Source organism: Mobula birostris, chromosome 7 (assembly GCF_030028105.1).
Source record: "Mobula birostris isolate sMobBir1 chromosome 7, sMobBir1.hap1, whole genome shotgun sequence".
NCBI lineage: Eukaryota > Metazoa > Chordata > Chondrichthyes > Myliobatiformes > Myliobatidae > Mobula > Mobula birostris.
Window position 1 is genome coordinate 21,660,460 of NC_092376.1, and position 12,158 is coordinate 21,672,617.

Sequence of the window (12,158 nt, forward strand, 5' to 3'; positions counted from 1 at the left end):
TTGACAAAAGATAATCATGATAAACAGCAGCTAAACAAGTGCCATCATTATTTGACTGCTCCTGTGGTGTTTCTCATCAGGTTCCATGTGTGAAGTGGGTTCAGTTCATCTCCAAACTAATTTCACAGTAAAATAGTGCTCCTATTTTGTTCCTGCCTTTAGTGTCCCATTTATGCACACTTCATTTTGCCTTGACAGGAAGCGAGACTGCCATAGCCCTGCAAAAGAAATGGTATTTTTCTTTTCTCCTGTACTCCACCACGATATTTTAACCTACAGTGTGGTGGCTGGTGTTACGCTTTACAGTGCCCGTGATTGTGGTTCAATTCCTGCCGTCGGCTGTGAGGAGCTTGTTGCCCTGTGCCCATGTGGGTTTCCATGTGGGTGCCCCAGTTTCCTCCCACATTCCAAAGACATGCAGGGTAGTAAGCTGTAGGCATGCTTATGTTGACGCTGGAAGCATGGCGATACCTGCTTGGACTGGGACAATCCTTGACTGGTTTGGTAGTTCACACAAATGATGCTTTTCACTGTACGTTTTGATTTTTTCAATTACATCTGACAAATAAAGCTACACACATCAAAGTTGCTGGTGAACGCAGCAGGCCAGGCAGCATCTCTAGGAAGAGGTACAGTTGACATTTCGGGCCGAGACTGTCGACTGTACCTCTTCCTAGAGATGCTGCCTGGCCTCCTGCGTTCACCAGCAACCTTGATGTGTGTTGCTTGAATTTCCAGCATCTGCAGAATTCCTCGTGTTTACGACAAATAAAGCTAATATTTTTTAAAATCTCACATTCACCAGGCTATGTAACAAAGGAATTCTCTGAATGGTTCATGGTGATAAAGCACTGACCAGTTTTTTCATCAGGGGCATTTAAGAAACTCTTAGATAGCCAGACGGATGATAGAGGAATGGAGAGCTATGTAGGAAGAAAGGGTTAGATTGTTCTTAGAGTAGGTTAAAAGATTAGCACAACATCGTGGCTGAGAGGTTAGTGCTGTGTGTAATGTTATATGTTTTATGCTCATCTACTTCCTGAGTTTTTTGAACAATGATTGTCCTTCAGAGAATTAGAGGAGCCCACCCTGAGGCCAGCAGAACGAGTCTTTCATAGAAACATAGAAAATAGGTGCAGGAGTAGGCCATTAGGCCCTTCGAGCCCGCACCGCCATTCAGTATGATCATGGCTGATCATTCAACTCACAACCCTGTACCTGCCGTCTCTCCATACCCCCGATCCCTTTAGCCACAAGGGCCGTATCTAACTCCCTCTTAAATATAGCCAATGAACTGGCCTCAACCGTTTCCTGTGGCAGAGAATTCCACAGATTCACCACTCTTTGTGTGAAGAAGTTGGTGCTAGGAAAATAAGTTATTTTACTTTAATTGAGCCTTTGGACAAGGTAAAATATAAACGTACACCAATATTTGTGCTCCTTGTAGTAAAGGGAGACTTGTATAAGACTTTTCAGATGCTTCGGACATTCTAAAGAACTTTGCAACTGAAGAACTGATTTTGATGCACAGTCACTCTTATAGTGGTAGTGGTGAAATCACTCCAGTCGAGTATGATGTTCTCCTAAGGAGTTGTCTTTTGGTGGGTCCTCAGGTGGCTACAGAGGCTGATCCAGGATTGATGTATTCCTGTGGGCAAGAATCAGTGGCGTCTGTCATTATGGTTGTTCAGTCTCTCCTTTCACAACCACTGCTTGCTTTCTGTGGCACAGCAGAAGTTGTTCTCACGTAGCACAGCTCCCTCTTGAGCAGAATTCCTCCAGGTGTATCTACTGAGTGCAACGTCTTCCCAGTTTTTAGATGTAATGTTGAATTTCTTTAGGCTGATTTTGATGTTATCCTTGAAGCATTTCCTTTGTTTCCCTGCCACCCCCCCCCCCCGCCCACCCCCAGACTCGCTGGCTGAACTGATTAGGCTGGCTGCCTTACTGAGGCAGTGAGAAAGTATATAGTAGATAGAGTCCAAAGGGAAGGGTGATTTCTATGATGTGGACACCAAAACTATTGTCTCTGGCACTGTTTGCAAGATGCTGACTATCAACTATCAGAAGCTGAAGATGAAGGTTCACAATGCTAATGCCCTATTTGATCCTGAGGTGAACTTTAGTCCACATATCTGTATCATAAAGTAACAAGCAATATTTCTTACATACATCGCTGTAACACCAGTGGAAGTCACCCAGTGTCAGCTCACCTGCTGCTGAAAATAGCATTGACTTTATTTCTTGGACTTGAGGGACAGTACATTTCTGAAGAAAAGTAGATGCTGGAAATCTGAAATAAAAGGTGTCGGGAAATGGTTAACATCTGCGAAGGTAGAAAAATAATTAGAGTTTCAGGTCAGTGATCTTTCCTCAGAACTGAGAGAAGATAAAAACCATCAGAGTTTGGGAAAAGGAATGAGAAGAGTTATTTTAAGTATAAATACAAGGATGTGTGATAGGCGGCACATGGGAAAGGATAGAGCAAGGAAGAAAAAACAGTGCAGGGCAAAATGGGATAGGAAAGGGGCAAGTCAAATGAAACATGAAATATATCCAGCTCCATGACTAGAATTGACTTGGTTAGAACACCTAATTTCAGTTTGTGCTCAGAACTTGATGACTTTCTTTCCTAACTTTCTGCATCAGGTCCACGACACTTACTGAGATAAAAACTTCTGGCTAGTTCCAGTTCTGCTGAAGACTCTTGGCCCGAAGCATCGACTGTTTATTCCTCGCCATTAATGCTGCCTGACCTGCTGAGTTCCTCCAGCATTCTGTGTATATTACATTGGCTGGTTCTAAAAGCTTAACCCTGGTGCACTGCTCCTGCAGACTCGCTGTACCACTTCTTAGTTTGATATAGTTGAATCACCTATGGTCTGATTACCCTGCTGATATTGACATTGCCAGGTTTTCCTTTTCAATGCTATCTCATGAGGCTACAACAAAAATGGAATCCTGTCTTCCTGCACACTTGTAGCAAATTTCTATAATCATGGGCACTGGCCTCCCTAGCATCGAGGACATCTTCAAAACGCCTCAAGAAAGCATCCATCACGAAGGACCCTCACTGCCCAGGACATGCCCTCTTCTTAGGACTAACATCAAAGAGCAGGCAGAGGAGCCTGAAAACAACATACTCTGTGTCTTAGGTACACTGTCTTCCCCTCTGTCATCAGATTTCTGAACAGTCCAGAGTTTACTTCATTATTTTACACTCTTTTTGAACTACTTACTTAATTTTATACATTCCCATTGGAATTTACAGTAAATTTTATGTATTGCACTGTACTATTGTTGCTATGCAACAAGTTTCATGACATATTTGCTTCTACCAATACCCCTGGCACTCACCACACTCTGTGTGAAAAGACTTGCCTCCGGTATTCCTCCTATACTTTCCTCTGATCCTCTTAAAATTATGCCCCCTGCTGCTGGACATTTCCACCCTGGGAGAAGGTATCTGGCTATCCACTTGTTTATTCTGTACACTCTCCCAGGTCGTCTCTTGTCACGGACCCTACTGAGAATGTTCCTCAATGTTGTGGATGAACCTGGCTTGGGCTTCAAAAATCTGGTCTGTTGACTTAACATGCTTTGAGATATTCTGCCGTGGTGGACGCCATTATATAATTCATCCCTCTTTGCTCATGTCTGCTGACTCAGCTCAACCTACTTGTTGTTTATTTTAACAACGCACACTGTATTAACTCGGTAATGCATGGTACGGATCGTGAACACACTCGTACTAAAAGATTCTGGTCATGTTGTTTGCTGAGCATTTTTGAATATCTAAGCACATTTGTCACAACATTGACATTGTTACATTTTCCTCATAATTATCTCCAAAGGCAGCAGCAGTCACCTGTAAATATTGTTGCTCTTTAATGACTAAAGAAGGCTCATTTTTCTAATGTTCTCATTAGCAACAATAAACCCTTTCCCATCGTAACTCATTTATTCACATTTCTTGTGGCTGGGTGACAGTTTTCTTTACATTTGTGTTTGCATCGTGTGTATTATTGTACTTATAATGAGATGCGCAAAACTGTAATAGTTTTTCCATTGAAGGAGGAGGGAAGAGGATCAGTATGCAGCCCGAGTGGTGGAGCTTTGGTAATTTCAAACAAATTATCGTGCTTTGCTCAACCAGCTGGAACCTAATTTCCATGTCGAGGGAAACTTGTGGCAGAATAGAGGATCAGATGAGAGGCCATTCCGCCACTTCGTTGCTGCTTGATCACTCATCAGGAATTTTTTTTTAACAGTAGGTGCACAGTTTTACTGGGTGAGGCTTTATAAGGCATTGGTCAGACCACACTTGGAGTATTGTTGCAGTTTTGGAACTCTTATCTAAGAAAGTTTGCGCTGGCATTGGAGGGGATCCAGAGGAGGTTCACAAGGATCATCCTGGGAATGAAAGGGTTAACATATGAGGAGAGCTCCATGCCTCTGGGCCTGCATTTGCTGGAGTTTAGATGAAGGAAAGGGGATCTCATTTAAGCCTAGTGAATATTGAAAGACCTAGGTAGAGTGGTCATGGGGAGGATGTTTCTGTAATGGAGGAATTCTAAGACCATCTGTGGAATTCATCTCCAGAGACGGCTGTGGAGGCAAAGTCATTGGGTATATTTAAAGCGGAGGTTGATAGGTTCTTGATTAGTAAGGGTGTCAAGGGTTAGGAGGAGAAGGCAGGAGTGTGGGGTTGCAAGGGATAATAAATCAGCCACGATGAAATGATGAAGCAGACTCAATGGGAAGAATGGCTCCACTGTCTTATGGCCTGATGGTCACTGTTGTTGCTGATTAACTGGACTCTGAAAACAGGCACTCGCTCCTCAGTTACACTTTATATACTTGTTCACAAGGAGAATATCATAACCCCTGTCACCAAACTGTTCTAAAGTCTAAACAAATGGTCCTAAACTTTGTTGGATAATAAGGAAGGAGGTCAATAGAAATCCAATCCATCCTTCAACCCCAGTGATGTAATTTCCTTTAACTTCCTTTGGCTTCATTGGTAATTAGTACTGGTGATTGGTAATATTAACTGGCTTATTCTAGAACATATAATAAAATCGGGTGCCGTGGCAGTTTAGCAGTTAGCGCGATGTTGTTGCAGCTGAGGTTTGGAGTTCAATTCCCACTCTGTCTGTAAGGAGTTTGTAAGTTCTCCCTGTGATTGTAAAGGTTTCCTCCGGGTGCTCCGGTTTCTTCCCACAGTCTAGAGGTGTACCAGTTAGTAGATTAATTGTTCATTATAAATTGTCTTGCGATAAGGCTCGTGTTAAATTGGGGGATTGCTGGGTGGTGTGGTTCATTGGGCCTGTTCTACACTTTACCTCTAAATAATATGCAACATGGAGCATTACAGCACAGTACAGGCCCTTCGGCCCACAATTTTGTGCCAACCTTTTAACTTAAAAATTAGACTAGTTCAGTCTAACTCTTCCCTCCTACATAGCCCTGTATTTTCTCCCCTCCATGTACAATGGGTCATCTATTATTACCACTGAAGTCCAGTGCAGAGATCTTGCATTCCATCCAGACAAAGACACATTGACGTGGTACAAAAGGAAAGCAAAAATGAACGCGGAATAAAGTGTTGCAGTTACAGAGAAAGTGCAGTGCTCTTCACTCCTGTAGACCGGCTCACTCTGATTCACGGCCAAAAAATACTGAAACTAATCTTTGAAGTACTTTGGGTCATCTGTAAGACCATCGAAGGAACAAACAAACATGTTTTATTAGTTCACAAACACGAGGAAATCTGCAAATGCTGGAATTTCAAGCAACATACATAAAAGTTGCCGGTGAACGCAGCAGGCCAGGCAGCATCTCTAGGAAGAGGTACTGTCGATGTTTCGGGCTGAGACCCTTCGTCAGGGCTAACTGAAAGAAGAGCTAGTAAGAAATTTGAAAGTGAGAGGGGGAGATCCGAAATGGTAGGAGAAGACAGGAGGGGGAAGAATGTCACTTCACCTGTGAGTCGGCTGGGGTGATATACTGCGTCCAGTGCTCCCGATGTGACCTTCTATACATTGGCGAGACCCGACGCAAACTGAGAGATCGTTTCGTTGAACACCTACGCTCTGTCCGCCAGAGAAAGCAGGATCTCTCAGTGGCCATATGTTTTAATTCCACGTCCCATTCCCATTCTGATATGTCTATCCACAGCCTCCTCTACTGTAAAGATGAAGCCACACTCAGGTTGGAGGAACAACACCTTATATTCCATCTGGGTAGCCTCCAACCTGATGGCATGAACATTGACTTCTCTAACTTCCATTAATGCCCCACCTCCCCCTCGTACCCCATCCGTTAATTATTTATATACACACATTCTTTTCTCACTCTTCTTTTTCTCCCTCTGTCCCCTTCACTATACTCCTTGCCCATCCTCTGGGTTTTCTCCCCCCTCCCCCTTTACTTTCTCCCCGGCCGTTCTGTCCCATGATCCTCTCATATCCCCTTTGCCAATCAACTATCCAGCTCTTGGCTCCATCCCTCCCCCTCCTGTCTTCTTCTATCATTTCAGATCTCCCCCTCCCCCTCCCACTTTCAAACTTCTTACTAGCTCTTCCTTCAGTTAGTCCTGACGAAGGGTCTCGGCCTGAAACATCGACAGTACCTCTTCCTAGAGATGCTCCCTGGCCTGCTGCGTTCACCAGCAACTTTTATGTGTGTTGTTTTATTAGTTGCTTGTTTAAGCAGAGGAGGATTCCATGTGTGGGGGGAGGGGTGGGAATCTAGAACTCAGATATCGTGGTGTGTTACTGTTAAAAATAAGGAGTCACCCAAATTAAGACTGAGGTAAACTGAAATTCTTTTCCTCTCTGAGGGAGCTGTGAGACTTTGGAGCTTTAAGAGCCTGCAAGTGTCGCCACATATCCTGGCGCCTACGTAGCATGCCCACATCGCCTGTCAGAACAACACAGAACACAAAGCTTTTTTTTCCCTTCAAAGTTTGGGGCAAGCAAAGTCTTTGAATATTTTGAAGGCAAGGTGTGAAAGTTTACTGTGTTAGAAAAGCATACAGAACTAAGGTTAATTAGATCAGTCACCATCTTACCAAATGGGAGAGCAGACTTGAGGGGCTGAGTGGCCTACTTCTGCTCCGAATTTGTATCTTATGTATCTGCACTGGGTGACATTACACACTGGCCTGCTGCCTTTCAGAGAGGGTCATGGATTAGAAAATCAAGGAGGTGGGGATGAAACTGTTCATATCCACCCCTAAGCCATCGATGCCTCTAGCAGCCTGGCAGAGGCAGTGGTGGACACAAATGTAATGTAATAGTGATGATTTTAGGTAAACATATGGATGTAGAAAATGGAGTGATATGCATCATGTACAAGCAGAAAAGGTTTAATTTAGTTTGGTATTGTGTTAGGCACAGACAGGCCTGATTCTGTACTGTTCTTTGTTTTCAAATCACAATGGCCAGGAAACTCTCCTTACATTCAGCACTTCTCCATGTGAAATGGAGAATGTTCTTTGTTAGGGGATTTCTCAGGCAGGGCTTCCAGCAAAGATACATCAGAGGCGCAGGAGCAGTTAGGAGGAAAATCCTGACCAATGTGTGTTTGCTGCTCTGATCGAGCATTGACAGCAGAGGCAGTGGACCATTCCTTCTAATCAGGGCCACTGCTGGAGCTAATTCCCAGCTCAGAAGGCTCTACCTAATCCTTCTCTCTGCTCTTTCTGTACACCCGTGCTTGTTGTGCTATAAATAGTCTTGTAGATCAGCGAAAGCATTGAACATTCTTAATTGCTGCTGTTTTCCTTGCTGGTTAGTACTAATGTTTTGCATTTAAGCGTAACTCTATTCAGGCAACGCTTAATTATTTGAATGTTCCATTTCAAGTTTTTTAATTTTTAATTTGAATGATTCTTACATGATGCCAGGAATGAATATCTACCCAATAAAAATTAAATCCAGGGCTATCTCTTTACATTGATAGAAAGCAACGTTAAATCAAAACAAAAACTGTGAGTGCTGGAAGTACTCATTGATTCAGATAGATAGAGAAGTGTAAATTCTTGTTTCAGAATTATAGATTAAATATAAGATTTAAATAACATTGTAGAATAGATTCAAAATTCAAGATTCAAATCTATTTAAAATGTGTACATTGAAACATACAGTGCAATGCATCCTTTTTGTTAACGACAAACACACCCATGAGTGTGCTGGGGCGGCCCGCAGGTGTTGCCACACACTGTGGTACCAACATAGCAAGCCCACAGTGCTGGGCAGGACAACACAGGGACACAACAAGCAACGAAACAACAACAGCGAAACAAACCCCGTTCCTCCCTCCCACCCACCCCCAGGACAGGCTGGCCTCAGGCTCCAGTAGATCCGGACTCGCAGACATTGGTCCTTTGACTTCCTCAGCGGACTTGCAGAGATTTGCAGACTTAGGGCTCCGGCCATCGTTACGTTATTAATGTGATAGAGCAAACTACAACTATCATTTAATGGTCCATCAGCAGCATGGTGAAGATGATGCCTTGAGGAAGAACTGTAAATGAGAAAATAATAGCACAAATGATACTTTGCCTGGAGTAATGCTTAATCTGCAATTAACTTTAAAAAAAATTATTGACATACAGCGCAGGCCCTTCAGGCCTTTTGAGTTACACTGCCCTGCAATCGTCTGATTTAATCCTAGACTAATCACTGGACACTTTACAATGACCAATTAACCTACCAACCGGTACGCCTCTGGACTGTGGGAGCAAACTGAAGTACCTGGAGGAAACCCACGTGGTCACAGGGAGAACCTACAAGGCAAGGGTGGGAGTTGAACCCAGATTGTTGGCCACTATGCCACCGTGCTGCCCAACTTGGCTGGGATTGTTTATAGAAAATGCCAGAAGTTTAAACAGTACAGAATTATATGCAAAGATATTTTTTTTATTGATTTGCAGCTCGGTGTGTAACAGGTAGTCTGTTGGAAAGCTACTGTTCCAAATGACCAAATAAGAGTGCGGAGTTCGATATGAATAGTAACCCAAGTGACATCACAAATAACCAGTACCGTTGAAGGCGTCTATTTAGGAACTTGTAGTTCATTTATTATATTTTAATTGTTTAAACTTTATACTTTATTGTTGCCAAACAATTGGTACTAGAATGTACAATCATCACAGCGATATTTGATTCTGTGCTTCACACTCCCTGGATTACAAATATTAAATATTAAAAATATTAAAAAGAGTAAAAATTAGTAAATATTAAAAAATTAAGTTATAAATCATAAATAGAAAATAAAAAAATGGAAAGTAAGGTAGTGCAAAAAAACCGAGAGGCAGGTCTGGATATTTGGAGGGTACGGCCCAGATCCGGGTCAGGATCCGTTCAGCGGTCTTATCACAGTTGGAAAGAAGCTGTTCCCAAATCTGGCCGTACGAGTCTTCAAGCTCCTGAGCCTTCTCCCGGAGGGAAGAGGGACGAAAAGTGTGTTGGCTGGGTGGGTCGTGTCCTTGATTATCCTGGCAGCACTGCTCCGACAGCGTGCGGTGTAAAGTGAGTCCACGGACGGAAGATTGGTTTGTGTGATGTGCTGCGCCTTATTGCTAATTCAGCAATAAGGAATCTGAAGTGATCAAAAAAAAGAGGTCCATGAAACAGAGCTTTGGAATGCCCTTCCCTTTAGGACAGTCTCAGTTCTCACCTGTTCAACCTTCCTTATACTCCTAAAGCAGGGATGCTTTAGAACTGCAATCTGCAAGTTATAGCTGATTAAATGATGATGTATTGTCCATCTGTTTGCTGTGGTTTCAGATCGTTCACAGATCATTGGCCGCAATGTTGGGATCTCTGGCAGCCTTAGCTGCCCTCGCCGTGATCGGTGATGTAAGTGCCCCTTTTCACCTGGCTATGTTCTATGCTGTGCCTTTCTGGAGATCTGTTTGGATGGTAAAGGTTTAACTGAAATTATGCTGCAACATTAATGTTAGGTAAATGCTGAACTGTTTACTTAATACTTCCCACTGCTACTTTAAAGAGAATATTTAAAACATATGGATTGGCAAAGAGGAAAACAGCAAAAATGTTCCACAGGGTAATTTCAGTGTTGACATGTTTGTTAGCTGCGATAGTTGTAATGCAATTACTCGTAGTTGATGAGCTGAATGCCAAAATGTTATTATCTTTCAAACAGCTATGTTATCCATCTATAAGCATAAGAAATTCTGCAGATGCTGGAGACTTGTGGAGGAGCTCAGGCAGCATCAATTGAGAGGTATAAACAGACAACGTTTTAGGCCAAGACCCTTCTTCATGATTGGAGAGAAAGGGGGAAGAAGCTAGAAGCCAGCTCCTGTCCCTTTCCACCACATTCTTATTCTGGCTCCTTCCCTCTTCTTTTCCAGGAAGGACGCAGAAGCCAGGATAAGAAGGTGGGAGGATGGGGAGGAGTACAAACTGGCAGGTGATTGATAAAAACAGGTGAGTGGGAAGCTGGGTGGGTACAGGAGGAAGGATAAAGTATAAAGCTGGGTGGCTCAAAATCTTAACTCTATTCCTGTCCATAGATGCTGCCTGACTTGCTGACTTCCTCTGGCGTTTTTGTGTGTTACCTATCTATGTACAGGTGTAAAAAAATCACTCAATATGTTTGATATAAAAATGAAAATACCTGAGGAATTTGCATTGGATACCCTATAAGAAATTAGACTGATGTGCTGGAAAACCATATATCGAATCATAGAATTGTTGCAGCAGAGAAGGAGCTGCCTTATGCTTTTACATTTTTAACATTAAAATATGTAACCAATTCCATTTTGGACACCAGACGTGACCTTTCATTTGCCACACTCACACTCTGATCTTTACCACTATGTATTAAAGAACTTTTTTCATATCGATCCTGGATGCTTTACCAGTGACTTTAAACCTGTATCCTTTACTAACATGAACAAAGTCTGCTTACCCTATCCAATCCTATCATGAGCATGCACATCTCTAATGAATCTCCTTCCAACCTCCTCTTCTGTAGGGAGAACAACCCCATAATTTCTAATCTGTCCTCTTAGCTGAAGTCCCTCATCCTTGGAACCATTCCAGTGAATCTTTTCCATACCCTGTCTTGGGCCATCTCATCCTCCCAAAATTCAATTACCAAAACTGGAGGTAATACATCTCATTACTCTCTTGACCCTCCTTGCTTTTATACTCTCTGTCTCCATTTTTGAGGCTTACGATCCCAATAATATAATTAATGAACTACTGTCTCAGCCTACCCTTCCACCTTTTAAAGTCATGCTGGTAAGTATGAACGCAAACACGAGGAAATCTACAGATGCTGGAACTTCCAGCAACACACATAGAAGTACGAGAAAATTTAAACTTCTTGGCCCGAAATGTCGACTGTACCTCTTCCTATAGATGCTGCCTGGCCTGCTGCGTTCACTAGCAACTTTTATGTGTGTTGCTCGCAAGTATGAAGGTCTCTTCATTGTTCGTCTTTCATTTAGAGTTATACCATCAGTCTGTATCATTCTTTCTGCTAAATAAGTATCTCTTTACAGAATTGCAAGAACATTGGGGTGTTATGGTATGAAAGGAGGCCTTTCAGCCCATTGAATCCGTGCTGGCTGTCCGTGGAGCAATCTTGTCAGATCCATTCCCTTGCTCTATCCCAGTTTTCCTCAACTGCATCTCCAATTTCCTTCTTGGATTATCATCCACCTCGCTTTGATTATCTTTGTAGGCAGCAAATTCTACATTATTATCCCACAATGCATTAAAATGTTTTCTCCTCAGATTTCAGCTTTAGCTCTATGCTAAAGCCTTAAGTATGTATCTTTTAGTCATTAACAGTCATCTCATAGAAACAGCTTCTCTTTCTCTACTGTCTAAGCCTGTTGTTATCTTGTACGCTTCTAAAGAATTTCTCTCTCTCTCTCTCTCTCTCTCTCTCTCTCTCTCTCTCTCTCTCACAACCAACCTCCTTTATTCCAAGGAGAATAATCTCTGCCTCTACAGTCTGCCTTTGCATTTACAATCCCCCATCCCTGAAACCATTTTGATTACCCTCTTCTGCACCTGTCAGAGATCCTCACATCCTTAATGTATGCTGACCAGAAATAAATGTACTAATTTAGTTGAGGCATAACAGGGGATAGTTTCTCTGCCTTAAAT

The 12,158-nt window shown here is 42.6% G+C and overlaps 1 protein-coding gene across 1 annotated transcript in view; it reads left to right on the plus strand.

Moving 5' to 3' along the window:
• Positions 1–12,158, plus strand: part of oca2 (oculocutaneous albinism II) — a 503,930-nt gene that overhangs the window by 151,259 nt on the left and 340,513 nt on the right. Inside the window, exon 9 of the mRNA XM_072264241.1 lies at positions 9,798–9,869. Coding sequence (XP_072120342.1) covers positions 9,798–9,869 — 72 coding nt within the window. The remainder of the gene's footprint in view (positions 1–9,797; positions 9,870–12,158) is intronic.